A 22,720-nucleotide genomic window follows, 5' to 3' on the forward strand; every position below is an offset into this window, starting at 1 on the left:
TTTTTCTAAAGATGGCCAGTTATATTGGATTAGGGCCCACCATAATGATCTCATTTTAATTTACCTCTTCAAATATTTATTTACTTTTTGAAAGACAGAGTTACAGAGAGAAAGAGAGAGGGAGATTGGAGAGAGAGGGAGGTAGAGAGAGGGAGAGGGATCTTCCATGCACAGGGTCACTCGCCAAATGGGCTCAACATCCAGGAATGTGCCAAGCTGAAGCCAGGAGCCTGGAATTCCACTGGGGTCTTTTATCTAGGTGGCAGGGACCCAAGCACTTGGGCAATCATCTGCTGTTTCCCAGGTGCGTTAAAAGAGAACTGGATCAGAAGTGGAGCAGCCAAGATTCTAACTGGTGTCCATAAATGATCCTAGTATTGCAGGTGGGGGGCTCAGCCCACTGTACCAAATGGCAATCCCTAACTTACCTCTTTAAACATATCGTTTCCAAATATCCTCACATTCAGAGGTACTGGAGTTTAGGATGTTAGTATATGAATTTAAGGAAATAGGGAGGCAGTGATGCCTGGAACAGTTGTAGTGCTATAAACTGGGGGCATGATAATGTAAATTTTATGTAGAACTTGGTAAAGCCAAGTCAGTGAAGAAAGTATCTGATGATTCTAAAAAGCTCTACAGTAAAGGGAGTGGGAGTTATCATTTTTTTATTAGAGGAAACAAGTTCACAAAGATGCCAGAAGTATGCTCAGACTGCCTGAGACAAAGAAAATGGGAACTCCTTGTGCCTGATTTTTAAACCAACACAAAATTCAACCCACTGTATTTCTATCTAAATATCCTTGGGGTCATGATGGGTATTCAAAGCAAAGTCAAAATCCACTTGACCTTTTTGGAAATTTCACATAATATTTGGGCTTTATAGAAAAGTTTTTCTGTCTGACATCTTCATCTTAGTTTTATGTACTGTTGTTTCTCCAAATGAGCTCATTAAATTTGCTAGTTTCTAAAATGTTGGGTTGAGTCAGCCCTCACAAATTGTGCATTTTAGATAATAGGCCAAATCTATTACACATGCTTTGGAGATAATATTTCAACATTAATGCAGCTTAACAATTAAAACAAGATCCATGCCATTTTAAGTAACTTTATCGAGATATATTTATATGCATAGTTATATCATTGAAATATATATAATGCATTATTATATCATTAAAAGAAAAATAATAAAAAAGTCTAAATTCAAATGATATGATAATTTTAAGTATGTAATTAGCTTTATCCAATTTTATAGAAAATATTTTAAAAACGTATGTCTCAAAAATTCACCTCTACTTCTACTTACATTTCAGTGGAACCACTGAGATGTTTCTGTAGGAAATATATATATTGTTCTGCAACTGTGTTTATAATATCAACAAAAGGTACTCATCTTTTATTATAATATTCTATACTTAATGATGACTCAGCATATATTGGTTGTTAAGATTTATATTTATAAGTATATTTCTTTTGTACAAGTACTAGCCTTATTTCTGAGAGACCTATAAATACAAGAATCTATGTTAATCCTCAAGGCTACTGTTTTGCATTATATACCACTCCTCATTCATATTTCTATTAAGCTTGTATATTTATTCAATCTGGTATTAAATAGGATCTTGCTTCAAACTCCACTTAGCCATTTCCAACATAGATTATAAAAACACACTTCAGAATTTATAAAAAATGTATGCATGCTTATCAAAGCTACACCAACCTTAATTGGAGATACAAGTGTGAAAACCACACTGATGATGACATGGAAAATAAAACAAATTAAATTAAGGTATAAGTTATGTTGTTTGCTTCTAGCTCTATCTCAGGTGCATCAGATAACCACAGGTTTAATAATTAAAAAAAAAAAAAACAGCAAACCTGATAATCATTTTTGGACAGTCATAAAGTCACTCAGTATCAAGATCTTAGATGATAAGATTTCAAGAGACTATGAGGGGTGGGCGTTGTGGCACTGCAAGTGAGCCACCACTTGGGATGCTCACCTTCCAAACCAGAGCATTGGTTTGAGTCCCAGCTACTCTGGTTTGAATCCAGCTTCCTGCTAATGCTCCCTGCAACCACATGGGAGACCCTGATGAAGCTCCTGGCTCCTTGCTTTGACTAGGCCCAGCTCTGGCTGTTGCAGTCATTTGGGGAGTAAACCAGCCAATAGAAGATCTCTCTCTCTCTCTCTCTCTCTCTCTCTCTAATTCTGCTTTCTAAATAAATAAAATAAATCTTATTTTAATTTACCATTTAAAAAATTAGATGTCAAAAAGTATCTATTATTCCTTGTTCCTGTGTTGAAAAATTTAGAAACAATCCCCTAGTTTTTTTGCCTTATTAATTTTTTTCTCCCGTTTAAGAACAAAATTTTATGTATAACTTTCCTAAATTCTTTCCAACATTTTTCCCATCCCTTTTTGTCATCCATTGATGGGCTTCAGTGATGAGAAGAGATGATAGGCTTAGGAGAGCATGGTTTGAGAACAAAGATGGTGTTTTGGACTAGCATGAAAGCATTTTCCAAGACTCCTCTCCCAGGCTTAGTATAAACAAGCAGGAGAATAAAATCCAGATCCCAGGTTCTGACATAGGAGGAAAACAGTTGGACTGTGAATCCAGCATTCTAAGTCTTCTGAGGCTGTCCAAGGGACTAACTTCTGTCTCACCTTTCTCAGAGAGCTGACAGACCACCATACTCTAAATATCTAAAGGCTATTCAGAACAACAGAGGCAGCTGGGAGTAGCACACGGTTTTGTGAAGTCCCAGAATCTCTGATTAGGTTGGTTGTCGGGAGGTCTTTGTCTGTATGATACCAGTGCCTGAGGTCTGTGAGATGTGGCTATGTTTTTACTGTGCAGATATCGACACAAAGAATAAGTAAGTGAAAAAATATTGAGGAAACATGATTCAACAAAGAAACAAGATAAAATTCCAGAAATGCACCCTCATGAAATATGTCAAATTAATTGCCTGACAGAGAGTTGTTAATAACCATCAGAAAGATGTTCAGTATGTTCAGAACAATACATAAACAAAATCAGAATTTCAACAAACAAAAAAATTTTTTAAAGCCCCAATCTTCAATCTGAAGAATATAACAACTGAAATGAAAATTTCAATAGGGAGTTCAACAGTAGACAAGATCACGCAGAAAAAAAGAATCAGCAGACTTACTGACAGAGCACTTGAAATTGTACAGTCAGAGAAGGAAAAAAAATGAAATCAAAACAGTTAAGAGAGCTTAAGGGACATTTAGGATGGCATCAAGTAGACCAATATATGAAATACAGGAATTTTAGAACCAAAGAGAGTTAAGGGTCAGGAAGCTTATTTTTTAAAATAGTGGCTGAAACTTCTCCAATCTGGGTAAGAAAATGGATATTTAGGTATAGGAAGACCAACAGACCTCAAATTAGAAGAACTCAAAGAAATATACACCAAGTTAAATTACAACAAAATTATCAAAAGTTAAGCACAAAACAGAATTTTGTGTTTTTGGTTTATTTTTTTGAAAGAAAGACTTTTAAAAAAATCTTATTTATTTACTTACTTGAAAGCCAGAGTTATGGGGCGGGAGAGAGGGAGGGTCTCCTAACTACTGTCAAAGCCAGGAGCCAGGAGCTTCATTCGGATCTCCCACATGGACTTTACAGTGTTTGCACTTGGGTCATTTTCTGCTGCCTTTCCCAGGCCATTAGCAGGGAGTTGGATTAAAAGTGGAGCAGTGGGACATGAAGTGCACCCTTGTAGAATACCCATATCACAGGCAACAGTTTTACTAGCTACACCACAATGCTGGCACCCACAAAACAGAATTTTGAAAACAACAAGAGTAAAGTGACTTACAAAGTAGCCCTCAAAAGACTATAAGCTGATTTATCAGCAGAAATTTTTTTAAGTCAGAAAGAAATTGGATTAAAGTGCTGAAAGAAAAATCATGAATACTATACAGAAAAACTCATTGATGAAAGTAAATAGAAAGATAAATTCAATACTGTGCTGCTGAAACAATGACTTACAAATTGCTTTTAATTATGATATGAAAGTCAAACAAGACTAACTCTAAGGGCTAGCACTGTGGCATAGTGGGTAAAGCCGCTGCTGGCAGTGCCGGCATCCCATATACATAGGCGCCAGTTCAAGTTCCGGCTGCTCCACTTCCAACCCAGCTCTCTGCTATGGCCTGGGAAAGCAGTAGAAGATGGCTCAAGTCCTTGGGCACCTGTACATATGTGGGAGACCTAGAAGAAGCTCTTGGCTCCTGCCTTTGGATCAGCACAACTCTGGCCATTGCAGTCATCTGGGGAGTGGAAGACCTCTCTCCCTCTCTCTCTTTCTCTCTCATCCCCTCCCTCTGCCTACCCTGTAACTCTACCTTTCAAATAAATAAATAAATCTTTAAAAAAAAAGAATAGCTGTGAATAGAAAGATATGTTAATGAATATATAATATAAAAAGATGTGAATTGTGATATCAAAGTGTGTGGAAATTAATAGCAGGAATTTTTGTATGCAATAGAAGTTAAGTTGTTATCAACTAAAATATTTTATGTATACCTCATGGTAAGCACAAAAAAATCCAATAGAGTTACACACACAAAAAAAGTCAAATCATTTCAATACATAAAAACAAAACAAGAAAGAACAAAAGAAAAGGGGAAACATAGCAAAAGAAGAAAGGAGAGGCAAAACAACTTCAGGAAAGAGAAAATAGTTAACAAAATGGCAAAATGGTCCTTTTTTATCAATAATTAATGTAATTCTAAATAGATAAAAGTAAACAAGGTTTCTGAGTGGGTTTAAAAAAGATGTAACTTTATGCCATCTACAAAATATTAATTTTAGATTTAATGATGCACAAGCCAGAAGAAAAGGAAAAATTCTCCATGTATATAGTATCCAAAAGAGATCAGAGATGGCTGCATCTTCATTAGAAAAAAAACAGACTTTAGGTAAAAAATTGACACAAGAGACAAGAAAGATATGATATAGTGATAAAATTCAATTCAGTCAATCCATCAGTATTAGAGCACTGAAAATTATAAAGCAGTTGTAGACACAACAAAAGGAAGATATAGGAAGCATCACAATAATACTAAGAGACCTCAGTACCTCACCTACAATAATGGATAGACCATCAGACAGAAAGTCAGTTAGGAAACAGAGTATTTGAAAAATACTATAAACCAACTAGACCTAAGAGGTGCACACAAACTAATTTACCCAGTGACAGCAGAATATACCTTCTTCTGATGATCACATGAAACATTCTCCAGGATAACCACATGTTGTATCACAAAACAAGTTGTAAAAAATTTAAGAAGATTGAAATAATATCAAGTATCTTTTCTGATCATAATAAAATTTAACTGTTATCAGTAACAGAAAGAATAATAAAACAATCTAATAAAAATATAAAATCAAACAACACATTTTGAATAACCAATGTATCAAAAAGAAACCAAAAGGGAAATTAGAAAACACTTCAACACATGTGCAAATGAAAACAGCATACTGAAGTTTGCAGGATGCAGAAAAGACAGTCCTAAGAGGGAAGTTTATGGTGATAAATGCCTCATTTAAAAAAGAGAGATCACAAATAAACAACTTAGTTTACACGTCAAGAAACTGGGAATACTAAAACAAACTAAGCCCAAAGTTAATAACAGAAAGGAAATATTAAAAATTAGAGTAGTGCTAAATAAAACAGAAACTACAAAACAATGGAAAAATAAACAAAACTAAGACTTAGTAGAAAAGATCAACAAAGTTCATAAAACTTTAGCCAGACTAACAGGGAAAAAGAGAAACATAAATAGAATCAAGAAGAGAAAAAAAATTACAACTAATGCCACAGAAATAAAAAGGATTCCAAGTGACTATAATACACCAAAAATTGTATAATATAGAATTAAATGGATAAATTCCTAGAAGCATACAACCTACCTATTCTGAACTAAGATGATATAAAAGCTGAGCAATCTAATAATGAATAAGAATTTTGAATCAGTAATCAAAAATCTCCCAAGAAAGAGAACCCAGAACCAGAGGGCTTACTGGTGAATTCCATGAAACATTTAAAAAATAATTAATGTCAATCCTTTTCTTTTTTTTCATTTTTTTTACTTTTATTTAGTAAATATAAATTTCAAAGTACAGTTTATGGATTACAGTGGCTTCCCCCCCATAACTTCCCTCCCACTCGCACCCCTCCCAGCTCCCGCTCCATCTCCCATTCCATTCACATTAAGATTCATTTTCAATTATCTTTATATACAGAAGATCGATTTAGTATATATTAAGTAAAGATTTCATCAGTTTGCACCCATACAGAAACACAAAGGGTAAAATACTGTTTCAGTACTAGTTATAGCATTAATTCACATTGGACAACACATTAAGAACAGATCCCACATGAAGAGTAAATACACAGTGACTCCTGTTGTTGACTTAACAATTGATACTCTTGTTTATGGCATCAGTAATCACCCTAGGCTCTAGTCATGAGTTGCCAAGGCTATGGAAGGCTTTTGAGTTCGCCAACTTCAATCTTATTCTGACAGGGTCATAGTCAAAGTGGAGGTTCTTTCCTCCCTTCAGAGAAAGCTACCTCCTTCTTTGATGGCCCCATTCTTTCCACTGGGATCTCACTCGCAGAGATCTTTCATTTAGGTCTTCTTTGTTTGTTTGTTTTGCCAGAGTGTCTTGGTTTTCCATGCCTAAAATACTCTCATGGGCTCTTCAGCCAGATCCAAATGCCTTAAGGGCTGATTCTGAGGCCAAGGTGCTAGTTAGGAAATCTGCCATTCTATGAGTCTGCTGTGTATCCCGCTTCCCATGTTGGATCATTCTCTCCCTTTTTGAGTCTATCAGTTATTATTAGCAGACACTAGTCTTGTTTGTGTGATCCCTTTGACTCTTAGACCTATCAGTGTGATCAATTGTGAACTGAAATTGATCACTTGGACTAGTGAGATGGCATTGGTACATGCCACCTTGATGGGATTGTGTTGGAATCCCCTGGCACGTTTCGAACTCCACCATTTGGGGTAAGTCCGATTGAGCATGTCCCAAATTGTACATCTCCTCCCTCTCTTATTCCCACTCTTATATTTAACAGGGATCACTTTTCAGTTAAATTTAAACTCCTAAGAATAATTGTGTGTTAATTACAGAGTTCAACCAATAGTACTAGAACAAAAAAAAATACTAAAAGGGATAAAGTATTAAATTATACATCAACAGTCAGGACAAGGGCTGATCAAGTCACTGTTTCTCATAGTGTCCATTTCACTTCAACAAGTTTCCCCTTTGGTGCTCAGTTAGTTGTCACTGATCAGGGAGAATATATGATATTTGTCCTTTTGGGACTGGCTTAATTCACTCAGCATAATGTTTTCCAGATTCCTCCATTTTGTTGCAAATGACTGTATTTCATTGTTTTTGACTGCTGTATAGTATTCTATAGAGTACATGTCCCATAATTTCTTTATCCAGTCTACTGTTGATGGGCATTTGGGTTGGTTCCAGGTCTTAGCTATTGTGAATTGAGCTGCAATAAACATTAAGGTGCAGACAGCTTGTTTGTTTGCCAATTAATTTCCTTTGGATAAATTCCAAGGAGTGGGATGGCTTGGTTGTATGGTACGGTTATATTCAGGTTTCTGAGGAATCTCCAGACTGACTTCCATAGTGGCTTAACCAGTTTGCACTCCCACCAATAGTGGGTTAGTGTCCCTTTTTCCCCACATCCTCTCCAGCATCTATTGTTGGTAGATTTCTGAATGTGAGCCATTCTAACCAGGATGAGGTGAAACCTCATTGTGGTTTTGATTTGCATTTCCCTGATTGCTAGTGATCTTGAACATTTTTTCATGTGCCTGTTAGTCATTTGGATTTCCTCTTTTGAAAAATGTCTATTGAGGTCCTTGTCCCATCTCTTAAGTGGGTTGTTTGTTTTGATGTTGTGGAGTTTCTTGATTTCTTTGTAGATTCTGGTTATCAACCCTTTATCTGTTGCGTAGTTTGCAAATATTTTTTCCCATTCTGTCGGTTGCCTCTTCACTTTCCTGACTGTTTCTTTTGAAGTACAGAAACTTCTCAATTTGATGCAATCCCAAATGTTAATTTTGGCTTTGACTGCCTGTGCTTCTGGGGTCTTTTCCAAGAAGTCTTTGCCGGTACCTATATCTTGCAGGGTTCTCCAATGTTCTCTAATAATTTGATGGTGTCGGGTCATAGACTTAAGTCTTTAATCCATGTTGAGTGGATTTTTGTGTAAGGTGAAAGGTAGGGGTCTTGCTTCATGCTTCTGCATGTGGAAATCCAATTTTCCCAGCACCATTTATTGAATAGACTGTCCTTGCTCCAGGAATTGGTTTTGGATCCTTGATCAAATATAAGTTGGCTGTAGATGTTTGGATTGATTTCTGGTGTTTCAATTCTGTTTCATTGGTCTATCCATCTGTTTCTGTACCAGTACCATGCTGTTTTGATAACAACTGCCCTGTAGTATTTCCTGAAATCTGGTATCGTGATGCCTCCATCCGGCTTTGTTTTTGTTGTACAAGATTGCTTTAGCTATTCGAGGTCTCCTGTGTATCCATATGAATTTCAGCATCATTTTTTCCAGATCTGGGAAAAATGTCTTCGGTATTTTGATTGGTATCTCATTGAATCTGTAAATATCTTTTGGGAGAATGGACATTTTGATGATATTGATTCTTCCAATCCATGAGCATGGACGATTTTTCCATTTTTTGGTATCCTCTTCTATTTCTTTCTTTAAGATTTTGTAATTTTAATCGTAGAGATCCTTAACGTCCTTGGTTAAGCTTATTCCAAGGTATTTGATTGGTTTTGTAGCTATTGTGAATGGGATTGATCTTAGAAGTTCTTCCTCAGGCATGGCATTGCCTGTGTATACAAAGGCTGTTGTTTTTTTTCTTTTTTTTTTATTAACTTTTATTTAATGAATATAAATTTCCAAAGTACGATTTATGGATTACAATGGCTTCCCCCCCATACCATTCCTCCCACCCACAACCCTCCCCTTTCCCACTCCCTCTCCCCTTCCATTCACATCAAGATTCATTTTCGATTATCTTAATATACAGAAGATCAGCTTAGTATACATTAAGTAAGGATTTCAACAGTTTGCTCCCACACAGAAACATAAAGTGAAAAATAATAGATGATTTTTTTAAATGATGATGAAATCAGATCAGACCTATTGTCATGTTTAATCCCAGTGAGAGTCAAGTTGGGAATTGATAATTTCTTTTTTTTTTTTTTTTTACAGAAGATCAGTTTAGTATGCATTAAGTAAAGATTTCAACAGTTTGCACCCCCATAGAAACACAAAGTGAAATATATTGTTTGAGTACTCGTTATAGCATTAAATCTCAATGCACAGCACATTAAGGACAGAGATCCTACATGAGGAGTAAGTGCACAGTGACTCCTGTTGTTGACTTTACCAATTGACACTCCTGTCTATGGCATCAGTAATCTCCCTATGCTCCAGTCATGAGTTTCCAAGGCTATGGAAGCCCTCTGAGTTCTCCGACTCTTATCTTGTTTAGACAAGGTCATAGTCAAAGTGGAGGTTCTCTCCTCCCTTCAGAGAAAGGTACCTCCTTCTTTGATGACCTGTTCTTTCCACTGGGATCTCACTCACAGAGATCTTTTGCCAGAGTGTCTTGGCTTTCCATGCCTGAAATACTCTCATGGGCTTTTCAGCCAGATCCGAATGCAAAGGCTGTTGATTTTTGTGCGTTGATTTTATATCCTGCTACTTTGCCAAACTCTTCTATGAGTTCCAATAGTCTCTTAGTAGAGTTCTTTGGATCCCCTAAATAAAGAATCATATCATCTGCAAAGAGGGATAGTTTGAGTTCTTCCTTCCCAATTTGTATCCCTTCAATTTCTTTTTCTTACTTAATAGCTCTGGCTAAAACTTCCAGAACTATATTGAATAGCAGTGGTGAGAGTGGGCATCCCTGTCTGGTACCAGATCTCAGTGGAAATGCTTCCAACTTTTCCCCATTCAATAGGATGTTGGCCATGGGTTTTTTATAAATTGCTTTGATAATTAATGTCAATCCTTTTCAAACACCTCAAAAAAAAATGGAAAAGGAGAGAACCCTACGTAAATAACTTTCTGAATTGACCTGATACCAAATCAAACAAAAATACCACATGAAAATAAGACTACAGATAAATTAACCTAATGAATATAGATACCAAAATTCTCAAAGAAAGTACTAGCAAACTGAATTCAATAATGCAATAAATTTATTACCATAAGCAAGTAGGATTTATTTCTGAGATGCAAGGATGTTTCAACATGCACAAATCAACAAATGTGATACAACACATTAGGAAAATGAAGGATAAAAAATCACATGATCATTTAAAAATATAGAAAAAATCGTTTTACAAAACTCAACTCCATTTCATGATAAAAGTTAAACAAACCAGGAACAGCGGTAAGTTACCTCAACATAATTAAGACTAACATCTTGTTGAAGATTAAAACTGAAATCTTTTCATTTAAGATCGAGAACAAGGCACTGGTCCCCATTGTTACCAATTCTATCCAACACAGTTCTAGAAGTCCTAGACAATATAATTAGGCAATAAAAAATGAAATGCATTCACTTCAGAAAGGAGTAAGTAAAATGATTTCTATTTCCAGATGACATAATCTCAAGGGCATGATTGAGGATGGGGATGTGGAAGGGTTATTTCTAGTCCTTCTTCCTACCTAGTACCTTCAGTCTAGTTATTATTTCAAGTAATCAAAAAAATTAAGCTTCAGATTAAATAAATTCCAAGGAAACAAAGAAAAAATACTTGAGCAAGCTCAGGAGAAAGTTCAACATTGAATTTTTATCTCATTTACTTTTAAAGTAATTTCAGATATTGCCTAGGAATCCTAGAAGTTTTTACTGGAATCTTAATGGCATCTCTCTCTATCATTCTATTTTATCATAAATATACATATACACACAGTCATATGCTGCATAATGATATTTCAGACAATGAGGGACCACACATATGACAACAACCCCATAAAAGTATAATGGAGCTGAAAAGTTCCTATCAGCTAGTAATACCATAGCTATTATAATGCTATGGCACAACAGATTACTCCTGTTTATAGTGCTGCTGGTATAAACAAACCTACTTCTAATTCTAAAAAAGTATAACATATACTGTTATATAAAATACATAAAACTGATAATAAAAATAAACAACTACATTGCTGGTTTATGTATTTCCTGTTCTATGCTCTTCATCATTATTTGAGAATGTATTCTTTCTACTTATAAAAACAATTGAGGTAAGTGTTGGCCTAGCAGTTAAGGTGCTGTGTAAGATTCCTATGTCCCATATCTGAGTGCCTGGGTACCCTTATTCCAACTTCCTGCTAATGCAGACTCTGGGAAGCAGTAGACGATGGCTCAAGTGGTTGGGTTCCAGCCACCCAGATAGGAAACCTGGGTTGAGTTCCTAGCTCCTGGTTTCTTCACCCTTCGGCTAAAACCAGCCACTGTGGATATTTAAGGAGTGACCTAATGTATGAAAGCTTCTTGCTCACTTACTCTCTCTCTTTCTCACTCTCTTATATAAATAACTACATTTTTAAAATGTACTGTAAACAGTTTACTGTATTAACACTGGCAGTAGCCTCATATATTTCCTGTTTACTGGGTTTCTTGATTACATCATTTTTACTTGTGCTTGACTTTTTCTCATGTTACTTTGAGCATTAGGAACAGTAGGCTACAATTTCTATAGATGATGTGTAGGTATATAGACGGACAGATAGATAGATATAGAGATAAATAACATAGCCTAGTTGTACATTAAGCTATACCATTTAGGATTAAGTATGCTTTATGATTTTGGCACAGTAATGGAATCCCCGATGACACATTTCTCAGAATGTGTCTTTGTCATTAAGCTACACATGATTATATTTGAAATATACATATTTGTTAATACATATGTATGTGTATGAAAAAATGGAAGTAATTGTTCAATGACAAAGAATTACAGAATTTAAGCTCCATGAAGGCAGAAAAAAAGCCATTGGTTCATCATTCCACTACCAATTCATTTGGCAAATATTCAACAAGTATTTACCATTTTTCAAGCACTGTGCTTGGTGTGCTGAGCACTTGTGTTGAAATGGGGTAGGTTTGCATTTTTAAATTCTGACATTGTGTAGAGAGTGGCTTGGAAAAGGGCGATGAAGTGAGAAAAGTCTTGACAAGGGGTGATAGATAAGTATTGACCTGAGTGCGTTATGTCCCCCTTATTGTAATGAGAAAAGGTGAGAAAACCAAGATGGAGATAGCAAATCAATAGCCCTATTTTGAGAATATAAAGTATGAATTGCCTGAGAGACAGCCAAACAAGAGATCAGAGAGACAACTGGTGTATACATTCTGGATCTCAAGGGAGAGGTCTCCGTACAGAATAGATATTCAATAGATATTAATTTACTTAATTCATAATTGTTGGAAGGAAGACATAGGCTCAGTATTTTAGTTTCAAAAAAGATTAATCATAGACAAGATAACCTAATAATTTATAATTTCTATATTCATCATTCTTGTAGTCTTCTCTTTCATTCTAATCTATTCATAGACCAGGTAGCTTTTCTTTGTTATGTTAGTGAATTATTTTGCCATTGTGATTTCCTCTGGATGTTCTATTTCATAGGTATCATATTTAACATCTCATTAGGATTATATGTGCTATATTAATTCAATACTGATAAATATTGAACTCCCAGTATATGCTAAGCAATCTACTAGTTCCTAGGTGTTTATGTTTGGCCTTTGTTAACATTTCAAGGAACTGAAGTTAAAAAAATAAAATAACCAAACAAGAAAAATTGCTATAAATGAAATGGGTCATTGCTTCCATATTCCATTATTGCTGTATTTTAAGATCTTTATCTCTGTAGTCTGAGGAACAGAATATCTGAGAATAAGTTTGCCTCTAGACAAGGGTTTTTAGTCAGGCAATAAAATATGATTTATTCAAGGTCCTTGGAGCTGTGGAACAATGTTAGAGGATGGATGGAGTAAAAAAAACATGAGCCCTCCCTTATGCTGGGCATAAAACAGCAAAGATTGAGCCACAGTATAAATTGTGTAGGTAAAAATTATGTAACTAGCAAAAACAAGCCTTTCCTGTGATCATTTTTATCAATGACGTACAGTATAATATAATACAATATAATAGCACATCATAGATTAACATCCCAAAGTGCACAGGTTTCCTAAAAATGAATTCATTATCTTGCACTCCACGCATACCACCTGTTTCCCAAAAGTGATAGGAGCTGTGGGAAAAGAACCACAACCTAGTTGGATTTGTAGTATTAATCATGCTATTATACTCAGTAACTGAGAGGGGATGGATCCTATTTCTTCTTTGTGAGAGAGCTTTATGCAGATCAGCTTGAGAACCTGCAGGTTCATCCCTCTGAAAGTGTCTCTTGTTTGTGGGTTTCAGGTCCACAGTCCTCAGTAAACATGGATTTGTATGGAGGAGCTGAGCAGGTATGCAGAGCCTTCTCTGCCCTTGTGGATCAAATCACCTTGCCCAGCTTGAAGTGAAAAGGAATCCAGGCTCAAAGATTCCTTGTTGTGATGACAAAATGAATTTTTAAGATCTGCATGAAAAGAATTAGACATTCGGTCTCCCAATAGTTTGGTGTGAACTATGAAAAAGGGAAGTCTTATTTTTTAATCTCTCTACTCATGTATCCTTAGTTCTTCAAGTCCACTGAATTAATGACCTAATTTCCTGTCCAGTTGCTTAGCAAAGAACTAAATACACACACACACACACAGTTTGATGTGTGTAAAACTGATGAAATATGAATAAACTCTGGATTGCACCAATGTCAGTTTCCAGATTGATATTGTACTATAATCATGCAAGACGTTCACACTAGGCAAGAATGGATGAAGAGATATCTCTCTATTACTTCTTACAATTTCATATGAATCAACAAATATCTCAAAATAAAAATTATGTGAATGTTTCTCTAAGAAACCCTACATTTGATGAGTTTCATCAATTGTGTGCCATCTTTCTTTTAGTGGCAGATTAGATTATAGATGCTTAATTTGATGATATCCAAAGTAATAGCTGAAAGCTTTTGACTACCAGAACACTTTCTTTCTGGACATTCTGTGTGTACCAACTAATTAAACATTCATGACAAACCCAGGAAATAGGTGTCTCATTTTATGAGAAAACTAAGTTACAAAGAGGTTTGGTAGTTTGTGCAAAGTCATTTGGTCAGCACTTGAAGAAGCTGGGATTTGAACCTAGCTCCTGGGCCTGTACTCCAGCCAGTACTCTCTAGTGTCTTTTAATAAATATTGTTATGATTTCAATGTTTTGCCTTTTGGTTTCATTTGGAGAACTTGTGGGTTTTTATTTATACAATCTATAATCCCTAGAACTATTTGCAAATGAAATGATATCCAGTTGGATAGGGTGAGAACTAGGTTATCCCTGTTCAATCTAATCCTAATATTTTTTTAAATAATCAGCCAGCCTATATAGATTTTTTGTTTTGATTTTGTTTAAGATATTCACTCTTCTTGTTATTTCATACCTACTTATTCCTTACAAGTTTGATAGGGCATGAATTAGCAAGCTATAATCCATGGAACAAATCCTACTCAGCTGCTGTTTTGGACAGACTGTGGGCTAAGAGTGGTTATTACATTCTAAAAAATGATTGATATAATCAAAAGAATAATACTTAAAACACCTGAAAATTGAATGTATTCAAATTTTTAATGATGAATTCAAAGTTTTATTGGGGCACAGTCATACTCATTCATTTATATATTGTGATAGTTGCATTGGTTCTACAAAAGCAGAACTGATGCTTTGCAACAGAGACAGGATGACCCACAAAGCCTATAATATTTACTATCTGACCTCTCCACGAAAAATATTGTCAACCTTATTGTGGCATACCAAGTTGAGGGAGGAGCAAAGTGCAGTCTCTTCTGCAAGCTCATTCTCCGAGAGTAACATCTTTTCAACTGTTTATAAGAGGAAATGAGGTTACCCAGTGGTTTTGAAGGATGTTATGAATGACATGGAAAAACAGAAAAAAAGCAAAAATCATGAGCCTATGTAGGAAAAGCCGTCAAAGGGTGAAAACTTTTTAATGTGCTCATTCTCCCAGCCAAGTAAAAGTGAGAGCTGAGCCTCCTTCTCCCCCTGCTGCATCCATAGGCTTTCTTCCCCTATCACCAATCCTCATAGGAAAAATTGAGTTCTCTGATAAAAGCCCCTTTAGATAAAATTTCGTGTGCAAGGAAGGCCTTAAACCTTCAATGGAAACACTTACAGAGACTTCCTTTGGACCTGGAAAAAGCAAAGGAATTTCTGACATACCCGAAATTTAATCTAGCTGTCAATTATATTTATGAAAAAATAGAGATGGGAATAATTAAAGATAAATAACATTGTATCTAGAACTCTATGGAATTTGCCAATTGTACTTCTCTACTATGAATCTCATTCAGGCTTAATCACTTAACAAGAAAAAAATTTTGAATTTTTCTCTTATAATATTCTTCATTTTATTTTGTTTTTCAGTGCAAAGTGTAGCAACTTATCAAGGATTACTATTTAATCAAATAGAAAATATGCTAATTGGGAAATAATTTTTACTTATTTATCTCATGATATCTTGTTACAGTTTGGACATCTCTAGTAGTAACATTAAATGATGAAATAAAGAGAATCAAGTAACATTACTTGGAGTCCAGAACTTTTATTTTTTCCACTAGATGAATGTTTTATTCACCAGTTTGTTGCTTTGTTTTGTTTCATATTTTGCTTTACTCAGCATGAAAAAATATTGTCTCAAACAAGATTCAGATATCACATACCACAGAGAAACTGGCAATTATGGATATATTCTCTTATGTGTCTGTGCATAAGCAATCCCTAAGCAGTGACTAGGAAGTCATGCAGATGTGACATTCTACCTTATTAATAATGTGAAGCATCCCTAAACATATTATCAGATGAATACAAAGATCTGAGTACCCTAATCTCCAAGTCATCTTTGGAAGATATTTAACTCCTTTAGACAGTAGGATAGTCTGGTGGTAATGTCATTATTTGAAGTTACATGCTAGCAGCCTAAACAATAAATCTTTAAGTACTGTGAGAGAATGTGGCTTAATATTTATCTCTGGGCATTCTCACCATTTAAAATAAAGGATCAACAGTTATGAACATATATATACACACACACATATATATATTCCAAGGTGGGAGTTTTCTCTGATGTCAGATTTATTTTTTCTTTATTTCCAAGTTCATTTTTCCAACGAACCTAGATCCACTCCTTTGGACATGCATGCTTATTAAATCTCCAATCAATTCTTTCTTCTTTAGGAAAAGTGTTCTTGGGAGCTGAGAAAATGTATCTGAAAGTAGAGAAAAAGAACTTCATAAAGCCACTAAATTATTTTCATGTTACTTAAATAACAATAAATTGCTTCTTAAAAGAAAGTTTTATGTTTCTGCCACTCTGCTATCAAAATCCACATAAATTTGTTGACGGGGTATATATGTAAAATTTCAGTATTTGCACAAAGTTTTATGTCCTAAGAAGTTTTGTTATATAATCTAAATTAGATAAATTATATGAAATATATTTATTATCAACTGATACGCACTAAAGTATATCTAATTAAAAATGAATGGTTATTATACAATTTCAGCTTAAAAACATAAACAAAAAATTTTAAAGCACATAATCTTCCATATAACCATAGTTTTATGCACAGATACTTTATACCATAGATTACTTAATAATTACCCTATTATGGGACATCTAGTATACTTCCACATTCCTCATTACTGTAAATAACATTGCAGTGAAAGGCCTTATACTTCATCATGAGCTATATCTCTAAATGTATCCTAAGATTGCAAGGTGAGAAATTGCTAAGTAGGTTGTTTAGGACATTTCTTAGAATTGAGTAAAACAGAAAATCAAACATTTGTGAGTCTAATTATCTATGTTTCTAAATTATTGTTTTCTTTTGTATTTAGTGTTTTAAAAGCACCATAAACATTTGCCAGCTAGTTAGATCCCAACTGCAAACAATATCAGATATAAATCTAAATTTTGATTTTCTCATCATGGAGGAAAACAAAGATTTACAATTTTTCTACAACATACAACCTGCAAGGTCCAGGAAGGAAGGTTTTTCTGTCCTCTTAAAAGCAGAATTAGATTTTTCCTAGGAAGAGATCATCATTTTTTACACAAGATGTACTTTAAAATCTCTTCATTTTCATTGAGGCCATTACTAATCCATCAATTAATCTCAATTCATTATTTTGTCTTTGGGAGTTACCTGTGTATGCTTTCCCCGAATCAATCTATCCCTCACTGTCTGTCTCTTCCTTTTCATAAAATCAAAATTTAGCCTGTATGCACCTTCTATACACCTTCCACGAGATACTTCAGCATTCAACTAATAACTCATGTCTTTCTAGACTCAATAACAGTAATCCTTAGAGTCTTTTCTCATAATGACATTTCTAGCCCTCAGATTTACTGGAAATTTCATTTCTGTCCCTCCTCTGTTCCTACCTACCATTGTTCAGTGTCCATGTCATCTCCCTGGTTGGCCAACTTGGAGCAACATGCTTCCATGGTTTATGAACAGTTAAACAAATATCTTTCATACTGGTAATAGAATCAGAGAATTTTAGTATGTGAAGAAACTTTTTGGGCTGCCTACTTTTTTCCATACCCCCCTTTTTCTGATAGAAAAACATTACATAGTTATTTGATATCTCTAGTATTTGGTGACCCAATATTAACAAATATGATATTTATTAACATATAAAATTATATGAATTTTATGTTTTTAACATTTGTCTTAGGGAGAGTTCACAAATTAATCTTAACTATTGATTTGAAGACATCAACAGAACAAGAAATCTTTTGCATATTGTGTAGCCACTTCTTTTAGTTATTCTCCCCTTATGCCCTGATGATGTGAGTTTCCTGAGAACTGTGGAGATAAACACCTCTTCACCCTCACCACTACCCAACTTTGCAACATGTTACTCCCAGGAACAAAAGAAACTATTATCAGAGGATCCCTGCAGGTACATCCAGAGCCTGTTGAAGCACTAGAGATTTAATGAAACCTCTTGAGATGAAATCTCAATGTTCCTGTAACTATTTAACTTTTGGATATGGTATCTCCTTGACCCAAAATCTTCTTTGACTATGACTATGCAAGCCAAATAGAAAGTCTTATTTGATGATCTATAATTGTTTTGTTGAACATTAAAATAACATCAATAAAATGGAATGCTTGCTTCTGCTGTTGGGCTTCTTGCATAGCAACTCTCTCTAAAGTTTGTAGACCAGCTGAGTCAACAGCAACTTTGTTGCAAGATGAAGTGGCTTCTAAGCCAAAAATTTCCTTGGAGAAATATTATGCACACATGCATATAATTAATAATAAATAACTATTTTCATTTCCTACTAAACATATTATTTTGTATACATTTCTTTGAATTTTTCAGAGAGTAAAAGATAGAAAAAATGTTAGTAATGATTTGAACAGTTAAACATGAATGGGAGGGGTGGGAAAAGGTTCCAGAGAGCACCCTGTTGTAGAGAAGAAAATACATTTATGGCTTTAGATGATTCTTCCTCATGCTGATGCCTGAGCAGCCTCTCCTCAAAGTATTTTTAAAATATTCGCAACCTTATTTAAACACCTTCATTTTGAATTTCTACTTTAATACCAAAGCTACCAAAGGAGACTTCCTATAAAGTTGAAATTACTTCAAAGTACAGTAATACATACCAAAATAATAAACCTATATATAAATAAAAGCGGATTTCCTGGTGTTGTGGGTCAGAAAATCAGGAAAATTTTTCATATCTGAGTTTAAAACCAGCTAGGTATATAAATACTCAATAATGTCTTAGAAAAGCAGTGTTAGAATTACTACCATTCATTCCTATTTTAATAGACGTATTACAGGAATATATAACAATTTTAATAATCAAATGTACAAATGTAAGAATTAGCTATGACTCAGTTGTTCACTGGTACATAAATAATTCTAAGGAGATACTGCCTCATAAATAGCCCTTGCTACCAGATTTGGAAGCTAATTTGTTGAAATGACACCACAGAAAGAATAAAAACAGCATGAATAGGGCCCAGGACATCTCTTCACTCATTTATAGGGGCTTACTCATTCCAATTCTAGGAGGAATATTGATTCTACAATGCCAGAGAAGACCCTGTAAATTTGTAGGAAGTTCCAACTTACTAATAATTAATTACTCATCTTGGTGGATGTAAATTACTTATAGAAGATTCATTCAAAATTCAACAAGCTTTGAACCTGCAAAAAGCTAACTGTTTTTGCTCTTTACTTCATCAGGTAAGTACTTCTCAGAAAGTCTCTCTGTTTACATGAAAACAATGTGGTTTGTTTTTTTCAATTTCCAACTGGCAATAATTTGTGTGCTGTGAACACTCCCCAGTCCCGCAGCAAGTAAACATCAGGTCATGACTACCTATGTTTGAGTTAATATTAAAAATCAGTGTGAATCTCAGGGCAGCTCTTTCTACTTTCATGTTGCGTTTTGGAATTATGCTTGTCTTTGCTTGTCTTTTCTGATTCTTCCTTGATGGGGTCCACAAAAAGTATGAGGATAAGGACATTTTTACATAAACTCCTACTATAAAATGCAAAAGGAAATATTTTCTATTCTCCTATCATGTGTGCTTTAGGTTCGTTCCTTTGACAGAACTATACATGACACTGGATTACCCTGAAGCTATTTCCCTCCTCACGATTCAGCATATTCATACTTGGTTGACCCTTTCAAAAGATATGGGAGCTGGGATTGACCACCTTGTTTACTCCCTGTGTACTGTGGCTGTGCTGCAGAGATTTTCTCTTCCTCTCCAGCCAACTGCCTCCTTCCTAAGCCATGGTTCCTTGAAAGCACGCAGTCCACATAGATGTCCCAGAAGAGTTGGGCCAGATCCCAAAACAGAGCCCCATGCTTCAAGTTCTCAGATGACTTCAGGTAGATCATAAAATCCCAGAAGCCTGAAACAGTGTTGGAAATGCGAGGCTTTCGCATTTCCAGGAGAAGCACTGAGGAGGATTCCCAGCACTGAGGATCAGCTTGGTTAAGAGCCAGCAGGTCTGTCTGGCTATGACAGAAGAAAGGAGGCACACAGCACATTCCCACAATGAGCAGGGAGCAGGTGAGGTTCAAGGGGCGGTGGATCCCTCCTCTGTTCCCAGGATCAGCCATGGCCCTGAAACTGCACAGGATGGAAATATCTCATATCAGTCCCTGCTTGTGCTCCATGTAGTAAAGAAAATAAATACGTCCTTAAGAACCTTGGTCACAGCAAATGAAACACATCGTTGTCACTAAGTAACAAAGATATCTTACTCACCATCTAACAAGTCTCGTTCTAGCTAAAATTAATCATTGTCAGGCTAGGTAGTGAGTGTAAAACTAAGATATATCAGCTGAGAGATCTTTAAGATATGGTCTTTTGTAAGATTAATCAGTAAAACAGGTTTTTGCTGGTCCAGAGTAGTAAAGTTTAAAGAGTATTAAATGCTTAAATTTAAACCTTAACATGCAGTTTCAAGTATTCTACAATATGTCAAACCTTGCTATCCTAATATAAGATTCCTACACAGTTGGGAATTTGATTATATTTTTACCCTTGAGATGCTTTGTTTTTTACACTGACTTTTAATTTTTTAACAAAGGCATATAATTACAAAATATTATAATAAAAGAAAGATAACATGCTAAAAGTACAAGTTAATGTATGTGAGAATTATATTCATTCCATTTGAGTACATTTTGTTGACATTTTATTAACAGCTAATATGTTCTGAAAGATATTGTTTTCTAAATTCTCTTTTCTTACTTTGGATCTCAAAGATTCTAAGGAAAATGACTTGCCTCTCTTTCAATTTCTCTAGCTCTCAATGCTGACTACAAAAAAATCAAAGTATCCACATTACCACCTTGAAATTTTTCTTATGTTGCAAGTGTAATGACTTATCTTATATTTCCAAACATTTGTATGTTAGTATCATGAAGGTAAGCAAGTTACATCTCACAGGACTATTGGAGCATTTAATGGTAACAACAATATGGAATCTTTCTCTTCTGCGGAGTAGCAAGGTTTTGAGGTTCCAATAAATAAACATTTCAAAAGCTATATTTGAACATTCACACTCTTATTTTGAAAAGTGTATTTGAAATAAAAAATTATATAATTTCTCATATTATTTATATATTATGTTTACTTGAACAAAGTTATGTTTATTTTTTTCCTTTTCTCAACTAAAATATCAAAGTTGAGGTTCCCCGAGGGATGCTTTTCCTCAAGGGTTAAATGTAAGCTGTCAGACCAAAGTTTTAGAAAGCCAAGGGCGGGGTGCTGTCCTGGGTGCTGAAGTTGGCGTTGTCCGGAACTCACTCCACCACACTCAGGCGAGCTCATTTAGGTTCACTTCTTTATAGTAAAGATTGCCTCAAGCCTGGAGAGTTATTCCTCCGGAGTTCCTCAACCCTGGGGTCCTCCGTGAGCACCGCTACGAGCCCCGTGAGTCTTTATAGTGTCTTGGCCCCGGCATCTAGTTCCGTGGCCTCACCCACCTCTGGGCGGAGCTGCTAGGGTCTCACTCTGCCCTTTGCGCTCCCCACTTACCTCGTCAAGCTGTACTCTGCTCCCAGGTTGCAGAAGGGTGCCTGTCTGCACTCAGGCTCCCTGTTCCCTCAGGGGTCCCTCGAGTGCTGGGATCGGGCTCCCTTGAGTGCGTGGAGAGGCAATGAAAGAAGCAGCGCTCCGGCTTCTCCAGGCGCGAGTGGCTGTCCCCGGTTGCCGCGTCCCCAACGCTGCGGTGCTTCCTCTTATGCAGTGGGAGTGCCCCGTGCCTCGTGGAGTCTACGTCAAAGCGCATGGAAATGCCTCCACCTCGCGCCTCCAAGTCCACCTCCCACGTCTTCCTCTGCCCTCTCTTGAGGGTTTTCTTTTAGGAAACAAACAGGCATGGCCTCACCTCACACACCCTCACTGACCCTGACCGCTGCACACTCTCCTCTCAAGGATTTGAGCCTTTGTGTGGCTTAGCGGGAGGCGTAACTCTGCAGGAGGGACTTAAAAGTTGGGGCCCAACTCCGCGCACTAAGGGACAGTGGGGCTGCCCAGTTCCCCTTGCGTGGCTTGTCTGAGAATGAAGGGATATAAGAATTCTGGACTCTTAGGACGAGAGAAGGAATATGGGCATCCCCCATCTTCTGCACTCCTTGGCGGCCCAAAAAGCTCTGAGGGAGTACAGTGCCTCCTCAAGGTTCCTGGGTGTAAATTTGTCCTGCCAGGAGACCCCACTATCTCCACCCCGGGTGGTTGCTGGCATCACCCTACTCAGCTCTTTGCTTTAGATTTCACGGCAAGGACTCTGCATTCTAAGAAAGGAAGCTCCCTGGATCCTCTTTAATTCTAGCCCCACAGCTAGCTCATACCTTAGTTCAGATTAGAGAAATGTCACTTCCCCAGGGCTCTGTGGAGCCTTCCCGCCCAGCCAGAGAGCCTGGACTAAAGTCCTCCTT

General features: G+C 36.1%; 2 protein-coding genes across 3 annotated transcripts in view; one reads left to right on the forward strand and one right to left on the reverse strand.

Moving 5' to 3' along the window:
- Nucleotides 1-13,675, forward strand: part of DYTN (dystrotelin) — a 75,495-nt gene extending 61,820 nt beyond the window's left edge. The window contains exon 13 of the mRNA XM_089329977.1: nt 13,540-13,675. Within this exon, the coding sequence (XP_089186103.1) occupies nt 13,540-13,643 (104 nt within the window). The 3' untranslated portion in view covers nt 13,644-13,675. The remainder of the gene's footprint in view (nt 1-13,539) is intronic.
- Nucleotides 13,676-15,649: 1,974 nt separating this feature from the next.
- FAM237A (family with sequence similarity 237 member A) lies at nt 15,650-21,983 on the reverse strand. Of its 2 annotated transcripts, XM_002712586.6 has the most exons (3): nt 21,819-21,983; nt 19,981-20,402; nt 15,650-16,499 (listed from the first exon to the last, which is right to left on the reverse strand). In XM_002712586.6, exons 2-3 carry the CDS (start codon nt 20,390-20,392, stop codon nt 16,366-16,368), a joined length of 546 nt encoding a protein of 181 aa, XP_002712632.1. In that variant the 5' UTR covers nt 20,393-20,402; nt 21,819-21,983; the 3' UTR covers nt 15,650-16,365. The 2 variants fall into 2 exon arrangements, 1 of the variants encoding a protein (XP_002712632.1); XR_016231927.1 differs by lacking the exon at nt 19,981-20,402 and having other exon boundaries at nt 16,360-16,499.
- Between the last annotated feature and the right edge of the window lie 737 nt (nt 21,984-22,720).

This window comes from Oryctolagus cuniculus, chromosome 3, assembly GCF_051225735.1.
Source record: "Oryctolagus cuniculus isolate XC-2025 breed Fujian yellow rabbit chromosome 3, ASM5122573v1, whole genome shotgun sequence".
In the NCBI taxonomy this organism is placed as follows: domain Eukaryota; kingdom Metazoa; phylum Chordata; class Mammalia; order Lagomorpha; family Leporidae; genus Oryctolagus; species Oryctolagus cuniculus.